The 21,288-nt window shown below is 32.6% G+C and overlaps 1 protein-coding gene across 7 annotated transcripts in view; it reads right to left on the bottom strand.

Annotated features, from left to right (window-relative positions):
- Positions 1 to 575: 575 nt before the first annotated feature.
- LOC105200587 (nuclear factor 1 X-type) overlaps positions 576 to 21,288 on the bottom strand; it is an 89,959-nt gene continuing 69,246 nt past the window's right edge. For all 7 annotated transcript variants that reach the window (XM_026138992.2, XM_026138988.2, XM_026138987.2 and 4 more), the window contains 4 exons: positions 12,181 to 12,368; positions 11,163 to 11,525; positions 1,546 to 1,780; positions 576 to 1,460 (listed from right to left, as the gene is read on the bottom strand). In XM_026138992.2, coding sequence (XP_025994777.1) covers positions 1,219 to 1,460; positions 1,546 to 1,780; positions 11,163 to 11,525; positions 12,181 to 12,368 — 1,028 coding nt within the window. In that variant the 3' untranslated portion in view covers positions 576 to 1,218. The remainder of the gene's footprint in view (positions 1,461 to 1,545; positions 1,781 to 11,162; positions 11,526 to 12,180; positions 12,369 to 21,288) is intronic.

Here is a 21,288-nt window from a genome sequence, read left to right on the forward strand (position 1 = left end):
GGAGGGGAGTATTCTGCGATCATGGGAATCAGATAAACGTATTATTCCCGTTTTTATGCGACAAAAGAATCTCCCAATTTTTACATCTCCTTTCATTATTGCCGCCGAATACAAAATAGTTTCATAATTTTATATTTTTAAAAAGACATTTTCAAACAATAAAATAAAATTTTTTGGTATTAAATAAATATATTTATTTTAGTATCATTTCCTGGACTTGAAAAAAAATCTCGTAAGTTTAGAAAAAAAAATTGATTTTGTGCTTACAAATATTTATTTCAACATAGAAAATGATACTAAAATAAATATGTTTACTTAAAATCAAAAAATTTTTTAGTATATTACGATCATTTATTACAATATTCCTTTTTTTTATTATAATACAACACTGAGAAGACCATGTATTGCAATGCACTATACTTGCGATTGTAAACTTTGAAAGGATTCTTAATAACAAAAATGAGGAAATTCAGCTACTCTCACTTGTACATTTTGAATCATTAAAAACTATGGAAAGAAGAAAGAGAAAGGAAAACGGAAGAGGGTAAGAATACAAAGAAATGAAAAGAAAACGATTAAACTTATAGGCCATGTATCGATTGATACAAGTGTAGTTTACGTAACTGACTACAGATCAAATAATACTTCTCAACCGTAATATCGTATTCAACTGTTTTTACAAACTTTTGAAACTTTTAAAATTTGTCATTTTATCTAAATACGTTACATTATATAGCTTGAACAATATTTTGTTGTACGACACTGTACGTAGACAAGTTTGTGTTCTCGAGCAGGATAAGGCATGCACGGCGACGTTAACTTATGGCTATTTCTAAGCGTCGCGAATTCTACCGCAAGATAAACTATACTATTGAATACTTGGTTAAGTTGTCACAATATGAAACTTTGTATAGTACTAATCCATTTTGATAAATATGAATCAACGGACTTCTTTTTCTCTCAACTGCGATTTTTTCAAAAGCATTCTTATTCTCTCACTTTGTAATATATAGATTAAGATCGAACTCTTAAGCATTCTATTCTCCGCAAGTTTAAATCACGTAATTGATTACGAGGCGTAGCTTCCTGATAATTATTCTCGAGCTCAGCTTCAGCCGTCACTTCGACATAATTATTATACGCAATGCTATGTACCGATTCTGATAAACACGGCGAGTTCGTGAGTCTTTCAAGACTTTCCGTTCTCAGACTCCACTGTCACGGAGGAGATTTAGGCCCGCTGGATTTATCTGCCATTACTTGCTGCTGCTGTTGCTGTTGCGAAGACGATTGCTGTTGTTGTGCTTGTTGTTGCTGTTGCTGCTGCTGCGGAAGCTGTTGCTGCTGTTGATGATGATGTGATGCAGGATCTGTATTAACCCCGAGTTCATTGCCTATTAAATTACCACTATTATTTTTATCCACTACGCCACTCGTATGCACAGGATGAAAATACCGCTCTGAAACGATATATTTTTATTTTAAAAACAAAAAAAAAACTATATCGCTATTCAATGTTGATATAAGTACAGGATTTAGCTTTACCTTCCTCCATGGCGGATGGTTGCTCACTGTTTGTTCCAGCGATAATCGGTGCAATCATATTATAATCGTCTTCCAAATTGATGAATGGCGCTGTATTCCAACGCGGTGGAACATTGGAGACCGACCTTTGAGTGGCTACCGGTCTCGTTACCGAGACAGGAGATGAGAATAGAGACAAGTTAGTCGGCGAAATTACTCCAGACATCGAGCTAATGGTCGGATACGTGAAGATTTGCTGTAAAAACAAAAATAACTCACAATAATGATATAAATATGATAGAACGTATACACATACATACATATATGTACAGAATAAAAGAATATTACGGTTACTGTGGACATTAAAGCTATACCTATTATCTCCATTATTGATGCTAAATTCTAATGTCTATGGAATTATTCGTTTGGTAACCCACCGTCTTTTAGTGAAGCTAATATGTCAGTACACAATGGCTGACACTTGTTATAAGGCATTTTTTTACTGTCGAGCACTTTGAAACATTTTCAAGATATATTTTTCCTAACGAAACATGACATCAAACGAATATTCTATTTTCATGCTGAATGTGCGAATGATATCTATAATATACTCAGCATATTCTTGTAATATCTCTGTAGAATATTATTTTTCGTATATCGCCAGGATATGCTCAGAATATTTATATAGCATTTTTATAGAATTTTATTTTTTGTATGTTACCAGAATATGCTAAAAATATTATAAATACACTTTGCTATTGATACTTATTTTTTAATAAAAATTTTTTCTTAATTATTTAATTATTCAATATAAAAAACATTTAATTATTGTATTATATTGAACTTTTCTATTTGTGTTCTTCTTTAAATAAATAACAAAAGTTATTCCAGATGTTATTCCGCATTTGTGAAAATTGGTAAAAGAAAACTATAATTTTATATATGTTTATATAAATAATGTGCTTTAATCGTATACGTTTCATCTTTTCGGTAACATATATTGACCTGATCTACCAGTTATACAGGGTGTCCCAGACCAATGTATAAAGATTACTACGATGAGGTAGAAGGGATCGAGATAAATCAAAAAGTCTAATAACAGTTTGCGATATTTGCAATAATTTTCGTGTAATAAAATATTAAAGTCAGCCGAATAAGAGCGCGCGGAGAGGCAAACGGTTGGTCGCCTGAGCCGTAAGACCGCCCATCTCGATGCGGTACGGTGCCAAGTTATCCTTTCCCTTGCCGCGCGCCACTTACCGTCGCCTACAATCGGGCCGTAGTGGGCGGTCCTACGGCTCAGACGAGCGACCGCTTGTCTCTCCGCGTGCTCTTATTCGGCTAACCTTAATATTTATTACTCAAAAATTATTGCAAATATCGCAAAATGGTATTAGACTTTTTCATTTATCTCGATCCCTTCTACCTCATCATAATAATCTTTATACATTGGTCTGGGACACCCTGTATACACATATCAGTACAAAGTGTTCACAGGCCACGAGGGATGAGTTCGCAGCAGTCGCAGAGATTAAGCATTGTTCACTAAGGTTATGACTTAGATGGGTAACCGCTTAGAAATTTTCGAATAAAAATTTTTGAGAAAGAAATTCTTTTATTGCAAAAAATTTTTTTAAATATATTGTTTTGGGAAAATATTATGAAGATTTTGTATGATATGGGGATTATAAATATTATATACTGCATGCAGTTATTCGAAACATATCCTGCAGGATATTTTTAGCTTATTCTCCGAATCAGGATAGGGCGCCGATAAGAACTTGCACTGCATATGCGAAACATATCATAGCACGTATATCAAATGTTCTAAGAATATCAGCAATCTACTATTATGATATTCTTAAAACATTCTCAGAATATTCTTATTCCATTATGGTAAGTACTTAATTACATAGATTTCCTCATTGTTTTTAAATTTGAGTGTATTATCACGAGTATGTACCTTTAAACGTTTTTTGTTATTTAACTTTTTATTCGGCTGTACACATTTCGCAAAGTTAAACAATAACATGGGATTGTATTAATATGATTTTTTAAGCAAAGTTTTCATATCAAAATACTTCTTTGATAAATCAATTGTCATTCTAGAGTGCTACGTTTAGAAACAATAGAGATATTATTTTATCCTTGTTATTTAATGTTAAGTAAGCATAAAATAATATAAGGACATTTCTAATGTTTTTGAATCCAAGAAAATTTTAAACGATATAGTATTAAAAATATATAATTTAGTATCAAAATAATGTGTTTTTTAAATTAAATCAATTTTTTGAAATTTATTTTTGGGTAGTTGTATTACCGCTACTCTTCCTTTTCTACCAATTATACAGTGCGTCACATTTTTATAAATCACGTCTTAAGTAATAAATATTTAATTACTTTGCATCTAAAATCTGTTAAACAATATTTTAACAAATATAATCGTTCAAATTTCAATATAAAATATTGGTTATTAAAAAAGATGTTCAATAAAATGAAAATGAGTGCCATATTATTATTTTTTATAAATACATATGTAATGTACAATGTACATGTTTTCTCATTTTAATTTAAAATTATTTTTAACTTTGCAGGATAAGGTCCAATCGCAAAAATGTTCAAAACAATGTTTGACATTGAGAGAACTGTCTTATGGTGATCTTTATTTGATCTCGGATTAAGAACAACAGGGTCACCTAACAAACAAAAATAAATTAACAGAAAGAAATTGATTCATGGTCATTGCCAAATCCAAATTATTCATTTTAATGATTATCTTCTTATTTCATTACCTTCAGACCCTTAGGCCAATATTCATAATTAATTTTTATTTCAAGACCGTCTGAAATAATCTTAAGATGCTAATGCTCTCTGATTGGTTGATGATATCTTAAGATGGTACTTACGATAGTCACTAACATAAAAACCTACTATGAATCTCGGCCTTATTTATTTTTGTCTTTCCTTGGTTTTTTCGTGTCCGTGGATCTTTATTAAGTTAATTTGTTTTCTTTTTCTGTGAACTGATCTAACATTATATACATGTGTTAACACAAAGTGTTCACAGATCATCACTAGGGATCAGTTCGCAGAAGTCGCAGAAATCAAGCAACGTTCGATGTGGTTACGACTTGGATGGATGACCACTTAAAAATTTTAGAAAAAAATTTCTAAGAGAATTTCTTTTTTATTGCAAAAAATGATTTTTAAAATGTTACACAAATATATTGGTTTTGGAACATATTATAAAGACTCTGTATGATATTATGGATATCATAGACTGTATGCAGTTATTTTAAATATATGCTGAGTATATGCTGAGAACATCCTACAGCATATTCTCAGTATATGTTTCAAGTCACTATAGAGTGCAAATAGGAACTTCCACAGAATATGCGTAGCATATCATAGTATGTATATAAAATGTCCTAAGAATATCAGTAATCTACTGTTATGATACTCTTAAAATATTTTCAGAATGTTCCATTAGGGAAGGGTTTTACGAAAAATTGATAATAATAAAAAGTGTTTGTTTAATAAATATTTGTTTAATAAAAATAGAAGTTTCACATTGATAAAAAAAAAGTTAATCTTGAAATCTTTCTCTAACTTTAATCCAAGATGAAATAATTATCATCAGATAATCTTCTTAATACTGAACAACTTTTGATCTAAACTTTTCTTTAATTTGACCTTACCTTACAAAAATAAAATTTTTTTATTTTACCTAGTCTTGCAAAGATAAAAAGAATTATAGAACAAAATGGAACACCCTATATAGTAGAAAAAAGAAGATTATGAACAGCATGACATCTTCTCCAATTTACACTGTATTTCGATGACAGCAGTCAAAACTCCAGCTGCATTCTGATATGTACTCTACTATTACTAACAACTACAAAATAATATAATTCACTTTAAGTCTACAATAGATTTTAGATACTAGTATAATTTCGAAATAAAAATTAATTCTTTACAGTCTGCTTAAGGGGTTAGGCCACAATAATGCACAAAGAAAAAAGCCTATATTTGACAAAAATTTATAGACATATGAAATTTAAGAGAGAAAATTCAAATGAACCACTTTATTACTTATCTTTTATTGTTGAAATATTGATATTACTTTTTTTTTATAATACAAAACGGCGGCGGTACGTATCCGCTTGTAGATGCTTTCTACTTTGACATCGTCACACGGGCGCAAAAATTTCCATAATTTTTGACTAAAAATCCAAAGATACTTTAAATCTAGATATGTTTTTTTATAGAAGTACGTACGGAAATCTCTTTTCTTTGTTTTTTGCAAAAATGGTGTACAAATAAAAAAAATTTTAGTTTTTGACGAAAAAAAGATGAGAAAATTATTTATAACAAAAAAGTTTACAGTGAAATTAAAATTTCGTACGTACTTCTGTGCAGAATACTGTTTTAAAGTTGCAGTTAAAATTTGAAGTAAATCGGTAATGATTTGACCGAGTTATCCTTCCGCCTGATTTGAAAAACATGGTTTCGCAAAAAACGCGTTTAAAGTTTCAATTAGTATTTAATAAGCTATAACAAAGTTTAATAAGCTATTATAAAGCTTTTCCTACTTATGAAACATTTCGTATTCTATTTCTAAGACTTTAAGGTATTATTTAAGCTAAAAAAATTTCGACTTTTTTAAAATTTTACTGTGGCCTAACCCTTTAAACGTTATAATAGAACGACTGATTGTTAGTGTTTACTGCGTTCTCGTAGGAACGAAAATTTGATTTTAGAAGTAACAGTTAATTTTACAAGTATGTATTTTTTATGTAAGTTTTAAAAGTATGTTGAGTATTAATTTTAACTGTAGCTTGTGAAGTCTAGTTTGGAAACTTTGGATGTGACTTTCAAATATTATAATATAATTGAATTAAATTTAATAACTAAATATGCATGTTTTTGACATATAAAGCTGTATTGTACAAGATGTCTTAGAATTAGCAGAGATTTTTTTATGAGCGAGTTTTTTTAAATATTTTAAGTCGAAAATCTTAATACAAAAATGTCAAGGCTATAGTACTTTTCTAATAATAAATTATTAAAGTCGTCCAATTGTGGCGCCTAGAATTTGCACGCTCAGGGATCGCACTTAACATTATAGCACCGACAAGAGACTATTAAAGACCGCTAACCTTACGGGAGTTTGTGTGACTGTTCAATTTTTAATAATAAACTGACAATACAGTACTAATTTTATAATTTATTGTTATCTTGAAGTTTCATAGATATGCTTATGTATTTGTAACCCAAAAATTCTTGATTTTTATTAAAAATTGCAGTTTTGATGTTAACATCCAAGTTTGATTATCGACAGAGATAATAACTGATCGAAAAGAATTACAATTTTAAAGCAATATACAATGATATTATTAAATATAAGTATGCATATTTGCTTATAAAATATTTGTATAATAAAAAAATTAAGATTTTAATAACGTATTACTCAAATATTTGTATTAACAATCATATAGTCGATAACGTCATCGCTCTTCAATTACCGCTGGGCCCCTGGGGCCCCAGTGACGGCCTTGAAAATTTACCCAGGATTGACGGTCTTTAATAGTCTCTCGTCGGTGACCATAGTAAACTGTCAAATGAAAGATGTCGATAGTTTTGACAGTTCGATTTATGTATGGTTTGATATTTTGTAACATTAAGTTGACACTAATCGTTATGAATAATTTAAATTAAATAATCACTAATGAACAAAACAGTTTAAAAGTGACTCTTTATCATTATATGAAAAATTAAGTTAATATGTAGAAAGTCAGCTAATGTACAAGGACATCCTCACTACTGTGCTCTGTACCATGCCTGAGCGCGCGAATTCTAGGCGCTACAATTGGATAACTTTAATAATTTATAATTCAAAATGTATTATAGCCTTGATATTTTCGTATTAAGATTCTTGACTTGGAATATTCTGTAAAATTTGCCTATAAAAGAACCTCTGCCAATTCTAAGACATCTTATAAAGAGAAATTGTGGCTATACGGGTTGTATACACAGGGTGAATCTTAATGGTTAAACCAAATTTTTACTTTATGAGAGAAATTACCGACTATGCATTTAATTGATTTAGCTTAATTGCATCAACGTTAATTTGGCTTTAGCTAAAGATGTTCTTTTTTACCAACTACAAGCAGTTAATTTTCACGTACGTTTTTCTAATTGCGTTTACAGACTTTTCCTTCTCTTTAATTAAAGTATAGGCATTAATATTACATTCATAATGATCGACTTTATGCCGAGAACGTAAATTTATATCTTTTTTTATCTAATCTTAGTCTAACATATAACATCTATAGTTGTCATCAGGTGCTAACATATACTTCAAACAAATATTTGACGCTTTTTCTACAAAATGAATACATTGTGAGAAATGCAGATTACACGCAAAAATAACGTAGAATTTGCGAAATTTTGTTAAGAAGATAAAAGATAAGCGTGCCTGAAAATTTGTGCATGCGACGAACCATGGTAAGCAAAGCAATTATTGTGGAACACTGTAGGTGACAAATCTTGCATTAGATGGCGCTAAAATCGAAGAAAAAAGACAGATGACATATTCATGAGTACTTCGGACATAGAGCTAGCCTTCTCAATCTTCTCATCTGACTTTAGCGCTATTCTTCTTACCCCTCGTCCTGTGTGCAACCGCGTATCGCTTGACTCTCGCTCAAAAAAAAAGAATCTGTAATAACGACGTCGAGGAAGTTTGATCTTACAAGGGACCGTTTTGGTTTGTACAACAAGTTAATGAAAATCCTTAAAATCAGTAATAGTTGACAGCTTAAAATGTGAGTTCAAAAAAAAAAGCGAGACCGTATAGGTCATAGGTTCCAAGAAATTGAGTTATATTATAGCGCGTGATAAAAGTTCTGAAAAGGACTCCGTTTCGGAGTTCTTGAACTATTTTTTATAGCATATCCCTGTAGCTGACATTGAGATGTTTCCGAAACACTGTTTACAAATCTTTTTTTACAAGAACTGTAAAAAAACGTAAAAAAATTGAAAACTTTTCAAGTTATGAAGTTGTTAGATTTAGCATCTCCTTAATTTCGACTGGGACGCACCGGTACGCCACATATATAGGGTTGGTGCAAATATGTGCAGTGCGTACATACACACATGCAGTGTTGCATTGAATTTTTCAAGTTTCACCGCGGCAGTGTATGTTTATCAGCTGAACACACGAGATAAGATTTAATTCGTCTTCATCACTTGACAACAATAACGTTAATAATTCCAATAGCAATGTAAACTACTTATAACGACGGTTTCATCCAAATTACCGACATTACCGATTACACCAACTCCAACTATTACAACTATTTTATGAGAGCCACTTTGTGTACATACACCCAATGTGCACTTGTGTAGTGTACAGTGCAGTGCATTAATTCGCGTGACCCTGCCGCTTTGTTAAACACTACTAGCAGTACTGCTAAGACTATTAGTAGTACTACTGATTCTATAGCGCTACTAATTCTAAACACTATTGCATGTTAGTTGTTTGTAACGACCTGTCTTTTTCCGCGCACGGGGCGGCGTGAGTTCGGCGGACGAGGACGCGGATTGAGGTCGCCAAGAGAACTAGACGGTTTTTGGGTGGAAAGAAATCAGCGAATCTTTCGCGTAACGTTTTGTACAAAATAATAGCGTGGCGTTGTAGCCACGACGCGCGGACGAACGGATAACGGTGACGCTCGGACGGACGTAACAAAACTTAGAAATTACGGACGGATAGACGGAAACCAGAACGCGCAGACGGACGGACGGTATTTACACGCGAGATTCGTAACGGTCGGCTTTTAAACGCGGTATTGTACACGGTGTCTATTTACAAGTTCGTGGGATTCCGAACCGAGATTCTCGAAACTCGGAATCCTTGTTGACGCGCGGGTACCGTGGCCTTGCCGAAGGCCGCGGCCACGGCCGTAGACGACGCGCGCGCGGTACAGCTGTACTCTATCCCAATCGCAGCACGCTGTGGTTAATACCGCGATGTTCGGCGGTGGTGATCGACTCACGCCAAGATCTCTTGGTGGAGGCGCGGAACTCCACACCCCAAGTCGTGAGCCGATACCGAGACGGGACGGCGGATCGGGAAGTGCCGACTACCAAGATCTCCTGGTAGAGCCCAAGATGGACTTGAGCCCGTGAACCGGCGGTCTAGGAAGGCGGATGGCTCGTGTCAAGATCGCTTGACTGAAGCTAAGGCGCTTAACTCCGTGTGAGCACTTGGGATAGGCTTTCTTCTGCGGACGGGAGATCGGACGGAGAAGAAGAAGAGCCTCGACTCTCGGAGCGGCGGTGCTTATATACCCCAATCTCGAGGGCAGGGACGGTGCGGGAGTACGGAACGGTACGGAATCGGTGGGGGTCTCCCCGCCGCTCGAGATCGGTCCAGCGGCCGCCACTCGGTCGAGCGCGTGCGCGCGGAGATCTGTCACGGAGATCTGACGCGCAGATGCGTCAACGCGCGCTACGCCGGTGTTTGTATTTCTTATTGGCGCTACGCGCCGTGTTTTCGCTGTCCGGCAGTTGTTCGACCGGACAGCCCGGAACGGTGGACGGTCCGAGGGGAGAGCGGAAAGACGGTTTGTTACATGTTACATTACTGTATACTACTATAAATTAGCAGATTTTTTTTCATGAAGGGCCACACCACCGACGAGAGACTATTAAAGACAGTCAACCCTGGGTAAATTTTCAAGGCCGTCACTGGGGCCCCAGGGGCCCAGCGGTAATTGAAGAGCGATGACGTTATCGACTATATGATTGTTAATACAAATATTTGAGTAATACGTTATTAAAATCTTAATTTTTTTATTATACAAATATTTTATAAGCAAATATGCATACTTATATTTAATAATATCATTGTATATTGCTTTAAAATTGTAATTCTTTTTGATCAGTTATTATCTCTGTCGATAATCAAACTTGGATGTTAACATCAAAACTGCAATTTTTAATAAAAATCAAGAATTTTTGGGTTACAAATACATAAGCATAGCTATGAAACTTCAAGATAACAATAAATTATAAAATTAGTACTGTATTGTCAGTTTATCATTAAAAATTGAACAGTCACACAAACTCCCGTAACGTTAGCGTCTTTAATAGTCTCTTGTCGGTGGCCACACGAATTAATGCACTGCAGTGTAGCGAGCCTAGACGAACACGTGGCACTAGTGAGCGTCTGTACTATTTAACCAGCGAAGCACACAAGTTGCACCGACACTTGAAATGTGCAATCGGTACTCCCCAGCCGAAATTGTTTTAGATTCATTCTGTGTGCGTGCGTGCGTGCGTGCGTGCGTGCGTGCGTGCGTGCGTGCGCGTACGTCGCGTGTGTGCCTGCGTGCATGCGTGCGTGCGTGCGTGCGTGCGTGCGTGTGTGTGTGTGTGTGTGTGTGTGTGTGTGTGTGTGTGTGTGCGTGTGCGCGCGCGCGCGCGTGTATGTGCATAGTATGTACACATATTGCACTTTAGAATACAAACACATACTCCAGAAAATTCAATTAAAGAATATAATATAAACAATTATGATAAAGATGAAATCCTTGATAAGACAAGAAAAAGCAAATATATAAAAAGCTAACCTGTCCGGGTTGTGAATGAAAGTGAGCAAATGTATATTCCCTGCTGGTAGTGTGCGGCGTAACAAGAATTCTGGCAGGGCTCTTCCGTCCGGCAGATTCAACAGAATTCTGGCAAGCGGAACCGACAAGGCCGACTGCCGCTGCGGCGGTCATCTGTTCCTGATTAGCTCCCAGCTCAGCTGGATCCGTAGGTGACGTGGACGATGTTGGTGGTGAATTAGCGGTCGTCGCTGCTAATTCACCCGTCGATCTTATTATTGCTACTGGTCTGGCCATGGGAGCAGGTGGCGGTGGCGGTAACATCGAACTCGGATAATACTGCGGGAACTTTTGTATACCGGTACGTGATCCGGTTAGCTGAGTCTGAAAATAATCAATTATACATAGCATTCCATTCTCCGTGCATTATTTTTTACCAATACATTCCTTAAGTTAAAGACAATTTTTCCTTAATAAAAATATTTAGATCATTACTTAGGATTTTTTAGAAGATTAAAGGAGATTTTTTAAGAAAAGATCTGTTCGAAAACTGAAAGTGACGTAAAATTTCAAGAAATCAAGTATATATTACAAATCCACATTTTTTGGTTCACTTCAAGTGAAGTTTATTTTATTTAAATTTGAATATAAATATTAATTATAAAAGTATATAATACTAAAAATAAAAACTGCGATAATTAACTTTTTCGACACTTTTGTTAATTGTAAGAAATATGTCAAGTCTAAAAAGATCAAAGACCCTTTTGTTAAAAAATAATACGTGAAAAATAAAAAAAGCGCAGTACAATTTTTATCATTGGAAAAATAATAGAGATATTATTTGGTATTCATAGTCGTAACTAATCTTCAATCTTTGATTGGACGAAAAAAAAATGAATGAATGTATGAATAGATTTATACTTAATATATATATATATAAATACTTATTTGATGTATATGAATACCGATTTTAAACGACAAAACATTTGTAAGCCAATGTGCATAATCCTAAATGTTTGTTACACATCTGTTATATTACCTGGGACAGTTGCTGGGTGTTCTCGGCTTCTTGGCAGACAAACGTCACAAAGTCCGAAAGAGTGTCATGTCCGTTCTCGGGATACTTTACCACCCCTGTAGATCCGGGGTGTTCCGGCTGATAGTAAGCAAGTCCAGGCATACTTTGACTAGAGCCACCGGTTAGTCCTTCATGAGGCGAATGCAATCCTGAAACACATTTCCCAATGATCATCTGATCTGATTAATGATATCGATGTCACAATAAACCACCCCCTTAACTTAACGCTTGTTTTTTCCTTACCTTCATGAAGAAAAAAAAATTATTTTATTTTATTTTTGTCTTCTTTTCTTTATTTTGTTTGTTTTTTTTTTTTTAATCAAAATTGAATCAAATGAAAAATTTACATTATTGCAATCTATTCATATCCTTAAAATCATATACAAAACATTCGATCTCTTTTCCACGATCTGAGAAATATCTTTCTTTCGAAGCCGTTAAAAATTCTTCACCTATCGTCGGAAAATAAAATTATTTTGTTTAATGTGATACCTCCGTAACAAGTTTATTTTATCAAAGATTATCGGATTTACTGTTTTTTTTTTTTTTTTTTTAATTATTTTGATTGTCACATCGATGACATGTAATTGAACAATTAATGATAATATTTGTTGTACAAATCATTTGTGTTTAAGACAGCTGCACTTAATATAGATATATTAAATTTTTATTATTATATAATAATAAAACGCATTCGATTACGCTTACATATATGTATGCGTATTTATACCGAATTATGGAATTAAGAATCGAAGTCGTATATAAGTTACACACATAGAGAAAATCGTAGACATAGCGTTGAGCTAATAAAAGTTAAATCTTTCTCCACCATTTCTTCTTTCGATGGCATTGCAGTTTAGTTTAGTTTCATAATTAACACACGCATAAATATAATACAGATAGATACATGGATAGTTAGATAAGGACAAAAGTCGTTGTTACCATGAGCTTGTTAGGGGGTGGTTTTAGTGACGCATACAGAACCGATCGAATTCTGATGCTTATGTCGTCAATACAGATTATATTCCGAAACTGTCGCAGCTTCTTTCTATCATGGATTCTTCGGATGAATTTCGGATCGTTTCTCTGGAAAAAATTTTATGAAGAGTCGTCATTAATACTACTTTTTAACTCTGAACACTTTGAATATTTTGATTATTAAATTAAAGGAAGTAAAATTTCTACAATTTTTACATTGATCGATTTAACAATCGAACATGCCGTTAAATTATCACTGGAAATAGTAATATCGACCTCAGAGATTCAGTCGAAGAATTTAGATAGATGAAAAAAAGTACGATAATTCTGGAACACTGGACATAAATATATATATATATGACGTACATACATACACATATACATATGCATTGAATGATGCATTCCAAGCGTGAGACTGAATGAATGAAATGCACGTTTGCAAAATACATTTTTAATACAACGTGAGTTAAAATGTATTGCATATAAAGTTAAAATTGATTAAGTAATTACAACTTTGTGTTATCACGATGCTTCGTATTAAAACAGTCGGTAACATGTATAAAATAATATATACACAAGTAAAGCTTGTTAAAGAAAACTACAATAGTATTAGATCAACTAGATCTCTTAATCGCGTTACAACAATCATGTATTATTAATGCTTTTAATACTATTAATTTAGTATAAATTAGAGATAAAAAAATGTTTTTAATGCAGTATTTAAGTAACTCTTATATATATAATTAGATATAGATAATATAAACATTTTGATAGCGCAAGTAATATATTTGTGCATAAATAATACGTGTACGCATAATACGTGATAAGAGATATATACATATACGTATATAAATGTGTGTGTACACAGACACACCAAGTGCAACAATATAGTGCAAACATCAAACAAACAGCAAGATAACAACGACTAAACAACACATCGAAAACATCAAATTAACAACATCAACATCAATACAATGATTAGAGTATATATATAGATATATTAAACAACAACATCAACATCGCAACGATAATAGTGTAGGTAGTATCGTACGGAAAGAATATAAACGCGCGCGTTTAATCAATATATTTCACGCGAATCGAATGTTGATCAATCAAGTCAATTAATCTATCCAACATACGACATATCCAGAGCATTGACCGTGTGACAGTGAGTAATATGGAAACAATATCAAGTGTGTAAGATGAAACTAAATTATATAGTGCACGCTCAGACGGCAGCCTTGATCGTAGCTCGACTGATCAATTGTAATCTATTTCGAGATTAGAGACGTAATTAATAACTATAAAATAGGTGAATGTCATTCGTGAATGTAATTCTTCAAACAAGATTGAATGAAATTTTTATCCAAATGATAGTCATTATTAAGTATTAAATGCAAAGTATGTCAGTATTTTAACCAGAAAGCTCTTGAACTTTGCTTTTTATCTTTTGTTTGTATATTTTATGTGAAGATGAATAAATTGAAAATGGTAATTTCGCAACATTGTTTTTTCTTCTTTATTCTTTAGAATATACAACTAATAAAAACAATTATTTTAACAATATATATATATATATATATATATATATATATATATATATTGAGAATATCATTAACTTCAGCAATTCCATGTTTGCTCTCATATTATCAATTATAAAGTTCACAATATATTGTCATTTTAATGAGTTCTATTCTGATTAAATCTAATTATTAATTTTGAATAATTGTAAATATTAATATTATATAATTTAAATTCTAAAAGAATTATAAAGATTTTCTTTTGATCGTCGAGCCGCGACGAGACTGTATCGTTAAATTTATTACGTAAATGAGTAAATATAATAGGGGTTGTTTTAACAAAAATAAAAAAAACAAAAATTAAAAAAAAACAGATTAACAGACAAAACAGATTGCCAGACAGACAGACAGACAGACAGGACAGCAACAACTAGCTTGCTAGGTAGACCGTACTACGCATTTAGCAAGAAAGGCCGTCCGTCTGTTTATCCACCCGTTTCCAACCACTATATCTGTCTTTACTACGCAAATGCTTCCAAATGTGTTGGGAAAAAATTTTAGCTAAGAGATGTATATCTATATGTATATATATAAAGACGAAATAATTACTTTTAACTTCAAAATTAGCATATTTATTAACTCGAATAAGGCGGCCGTTAACAGGCAGATGGATCAGACGGACAGGCTAAGAGAAAATTTTATAAAAAGAATTGTCATGTACATATATATATATATATATATATATATATATATATATATATACGTATACATAAATAATATAAAAATATACTTTAAAGAGAACAAGAGAAAAATCTTAATTATTACTATTAAACTGTTATTTTTCTGTTTTCTTAAATGCAGTATTTATATCTTTTTAATAAAAGGTCACAAGATAATTTTTATAGATATTTTATTCTATAATTCATTTGTTCATCTCAGATGTCAATATTATTTAATTGCAATTACATTTTTGGATTACAAAAAAATAAAATCTAATGAAAAAAAAAAGAAAAAAAAAAGAGATGATACGACGTTAAGAGATTTATTAGAGAGCAAGTGTTGGTCCGACTAGTCGAGCTCGTCTCAATCATACTACTGAATCGTTCAAATTTTCAGCAAGTGAAACATTCATCGCACGAATCGTGCTGTGCGTGATACCAACTTGCAAGCAACACTAATCCGATAATCGCAAGTTTATAATCTGATAATGATATCCGAAAAAATGTAATGCATCATAAATTCGGGATTTATTATTAATTCAAATATTCAATTTATATCAATAAAGTTCGCGTGTGTGTGTACGTGTGAGTGTGTGTGTGTGTGTGTGTGTGTGTGTGTGTGTGTGTGTGTGTTTGTTTGTTTGTGTGTGTGCGTGTGTGTAAAATACACATATATTTTAGTGTTTTAATCATGAAGACTAGAACAAGACCCAATTCATATGATAGGCACGGGTCAAAAAACATTGCCTTTCATTGCAAATACCGAATGTATTAATATAGATGTAATGTCATGTAGCATATACATGTATTATACATATATGTTATATCGGATTACATTTATGTTATATTCGATATTTTTCTGGGTTTAGTTGATATAATTATTCACAAATGTAAATGTGCCGCATCTGCGTAACGTCATAACGTGAAAAGATATATAACCATTGTAACGTACTGTAATGTACCGATTACAAAACAATTTAAAGATCTATCCATATAATAACATAAAAAAGAAAACAGATTTACTGTTTTTATCATTTTATTTAAAATTAACAGTACAGTTTCCTTAGAATCACTTACGGTGCTACAGGATTTTAGATCCCCATAAATATTTATCTACGCGAATTGAGTCTTCTCTTCTTCTAGTCTTTATAATTTCATGAAGTTTTGATATTGATTAATTGTTTTTTTGCAACATATGTTTATGTATATGTACATTTGGAATATGCAATTAAATAAGATGAATAAAGAAACATCAATAAATGAATTATTACTTAACATATGACATACGTATACTATAGAATAGAGAGTATCGCCTTCTTATTATTGGCGAAAGTACTAAAAAAAAGGTAAGTATATGATAGAACGATCAGTTTTCGGCTCAGCAGTCAATAACAGTATCGCACCAACCATATTCGTGCACATAGCTGCAGGCGGATATATATGTATGTGTATAGGTAAGAAACACAATATGATGCAACATCGATCTAACACATATATATTATCGTTAGTGCTAAAACATAACATTTTTGCGACCATGAGCGCAAGCGTTTTACCATGTCGCAATCAGACGTCAGGCGGATTTCTCGCTCTAAGGAGGATTTGCCTGATAAACAAAGGATTTTGAATTAATCCACGTAATTTTTATCAATTAAAATTATTCGATTCCTGTTTAATAAAATTGTTTGTTCTTTTTCAATGCTGCTTTTAAGTGCAAAAAATATTTATAAAACTCACAAATTGAAAATATCTTTATTTCGTATTACAATGGCTTTCTTTTTGTGCTTTCTTTCATATTTTTATTTGATTATTGCTATTGTTACATCAGTAGAGAAAGAAAGGGGGTGGTAGAATATTATTTCGTTTTTTAACTCAGGAAATATTGTACGAACGTGATAAAATTCTCATTAACACCAGTTCATTAACCATAGAATTTTACCAATCATCCTATAGGTAGAAGTTTATCGGGTATATAGAACGAACGTAATTTACAATTTACTGAAGAGAGAAAAAGGATGCATTTATGAGATAGCAAGGGGTCAAATATACTAACAACCAATGTCATAAAAGGCACTTTTAATTATTAAAAAAATCATAAATTAATGATTCTTAATAGATCTTACATTCTAATATGTGCCATAAAACAAGGTTTTACGAAAATTTTATAAAATATATTTTATTAAAAAAAAATTATTTTTAAATAAATAACATCAAACTTTTGGCATTATAAGGATAAATAATCAAAGGACTAGTGAGTGTTCGCGTGGTATTCAGTGCGCAAGTTTCTTCTTGTTTGAAATTACCAGCTTTATTTTAAATCTAACATTATCTTGAATGTTCGACACCGTTTCGAGCCCTCCTTAGTATACTACGCACAAAAAACATAGATCTTTTAAGTTTCCATAGCAAAGAATAGTTAGGATACCTCTTTCATATCCGTCTAGTTGTGTTGACACATGATTCGACAATCAAGTGGCAACGAAAAAACTGAAAATTCAGTTAGTATTCTGTATACATACACCGGATGTCCCAAACCACTCGCATGATCACCCGTGAGGAGGCAAAATATTATGAATATCGCAAAATGCTATGACATTTTGGTTTGGGACGAGTGGTTTGGAACATCGTGTACAGAAATAAATGAATTGTCAAGGACATACAGACATAACTCAAAGAATATTCATTATAAGAATGTGAATAAATATGTAAAAATTCTGTTGGTGTAAATTTTATAAAATTCACTAGTGTCAATGGAAATAAAAAATCCGCAAAACGAGTTAAAATGAATTATTTTCTACGGTAGTTGACGAACAAATGAGTCTTTTTCAAATACATGGATCTTTTAAGCCTCTACAGCTCTTCACTATAAAAACTTAAAAGACGTTTTTTTAGACTTGACACGCTGAGGATGGCTCGAAACGGTGCCGAAACGTTCAAGGTCATGTTAGATTTAAAATAAAGCTGGTAATTTTGAACAAAGAGAAACTAAGAACTTGCGCACTAACAAGTACCGCGCAAACATTCTCACTAGGCCTTCGATTATTTATCTATGATTTTTAAAATAATTTCTTTGCTGCTAATAAATATTATCCAACGTCCACTGTAAAATTGTAAAAGTTGTAAGAGCGCTCATAATGCAAATGGCTCACAGCCATCTCACGACTTCTCTCATTACATAATATAATTTTATATGGAAAATTCATATACATATTACAACACACATTAAATTCAATTACATTATTTGAAAGCCACATTTAAGACCTTCAAACTAAAATAAAGTTCAAAAATTAACATCTAACATACTTCTCAAAATTACATACACATGTAAAAATTTTTGTAAAACTAAAATTCAGCTTTTATAAAAACGCAGTGAACACTATGACCAGTAACCATCCTACAATGTCTAAATATGTAGATTGTAATGAAATAATTTTAATGATTGCTCTTAAAATTCAACAAAAATTATACGAGATACCATGATATCTCACCCACACGTATCTCATGATCTCCGTCTTTCCTCTATTAGTAGCGTTTCTCACTATTCTATATATGCTATCTTCTATATATCAGATTTCGATCTGAACATGTCATGATGACATAAGTTAGGGAAATTAAGCTAATGTAATTTTTTGTAGGGTAAAGAATAATCAAGAAATTACACTATTTATAACTTAGACTATATAAATATGATCTGCATAAACTATAGCACGACTGTGAGCCAATATGTTCCAACATACCAAGTACCTAACGCGTAAAGTTCAAATGACGCTATCCAACACCATTTTGTAACAAGAGTATGAATATTATTTATATATATTTGACACGTTTTTGCACGAAATGAAAGAGTCTAGAAGAAATAAACGTCGCTCTGTCTTGCGAAGCGAAATATTACACAGTAAAAAATAAAATGCTAATTTAGGACTTTTGTATATCCCAGAAAGTCCACCTTAAATGTTAAGTTAAAATAACTCAAAAGTTAAGTTAAAATAACTCAAAAGTTAAGTTAAAATAACTCTTATTTTAACTTAACTTTTGAGTTATTTTAACTTGAAATTTAGAGTGGACTTTCTGGACATTTTACTTTTTACTGTGTATTTGTTAAAATTGATAACTTTTTCAGATTAGGAAAACTGTCATGCTGATGCACTTAGCGACATATGCGCATTAGCACACATAACAGTTAACTTCAGGTAGCACATACTATACCAAGGATGACCAATCAGTCGATCGCGATCTACCGGTCGATCGCAACGTTTTTTGGTAAATCTTTCTTTCTTCTTTAATTACGTCTATTTAAAATCGTTATTTTATGCAGAGTGAATCATAATGGTTGTCCCAAGGTTTTACCACAAGGGATGATTTACTGCAAGATTGAAATCCCATGAGCTGATATTTTCCGTGTGACGTGTAACCAATCAATTTTTTAAAACAGGCGCAACAGAAAATATGAAACACCTCTGATTATTTACGCAAAAAATATCAGTTTGTGGAACTTCAAACTTACAGTTGCAGTCGGTAAGTCATCTTTTATGGTACGTTGGGACAACTATTATAATTCACCCTGTATATATATCACGTTAATCGGAAAGTTTTTCTTATATTTTGAATCGTCGTAGTTGGCACGTCATTCAAAGTAATCCACGAGAGATAAGAAACAAAATCGGATCAATAGGAATCTTTACTGTCAGCAATGGGAAAGAATTCAGACAAAATTCAAGGAGCTCCAGCTCCAATTCAAATATAAAGGTATCATCTTCCACCAGGACAACACTCGTTCCCACGAAAGCGCACTCATGTTAAGAAAAATCAAAGAGCTTAATTGGGAACTTCTCGAACATCCTCCGTACTCCCTTGACCTCGCGCTATCCGACTATCATTTTCTCAAACTTCTGCAAAATGTTCTTAACAAGAAAAAATTTGATTCAGCTGACAAAGAGAGTTGGAGCATTTCTTTAATTCCAGGACTAGTGCTCCTTTCAAAGACGGAATTTTCAAATTTATAGACCGATGGCAGGAAGTCATTAATAAGGCAAAGACTATATTGATGATTAAAATAAAAGTGCTTTTCGTGAAAAAATATTCCTTTTAAAAAAATATTTTCTTTTTGCATGAAATATAAAAAGATATTTTGAACAATCTGATATATTAAGTGTACAACTTTATTTTCGATCCCTACATTTAATTAATCATAGCATCTATTCAAATTTAAATTTTATTTCCGCTATCTAGTTGTTTTAAAACGTTCTTCAGCTTTAAAACAAGGTTGACGGTACTACTGATAAAATCTAAAAGAAAAGAAAAAGAAAACAGTAGTAAAAGCAGTATCGTTCGAAAAGCAGCATCTGAGATACTGCCTCCTTTTCGCATTTCAACTGAAAGAAAATGCCAGCAAGGCTAAAGAAATGATTTGCTCGATCTTAGATAAAAATTTTATATCTTATAAGATATTTACAAGTCTCAAAAGTTTCGAGATGACAATTTCAATCTCATGGTGAAGAACACCCTGGACAACTCAAGGAAATTAAAGACAAAAAATTAGAACAACTTTTGGAAGAAAATCCTTCTCAGACTCAATTAAAGCTTGCAAATACACTTGCAGTGAACAAACAAGAGATTTCGAAACGTACATAAACATGGTAAGGTTCAAAAGACAGATTCTATTTTATAACAATAATGTACACGGCAAACATAACCTCCCACTGTGAAAATGAAAGTCATCTGCCATTCGGGCTGGAAAATTCGGTAAACCTTTACAAAAGAGAAGCAGCCTCTGACAACCTTGACCTTGATATATGTTATCAAGGAAAGGATACTGAACAATTTTTCCTTATAAATTAATTGATGCTCTCGTACAG

The sequence above is a fragment of the Solenopsis invicta genome, chromosome 8, assembly GCF_016802725.1.
Source record: "Solenopsis invicta isolate M01_SB chromosome 8, UNIL_Sinv_3.0, whole genome shotgun sequence".
In the NCBI taxonomy this organism is placed as follows: Eukaryota; Metazoa; Arthropoda; class Insecta; order Hymenoptera; family Formicidae; genus Solenopsis; species Solenopsis invicta.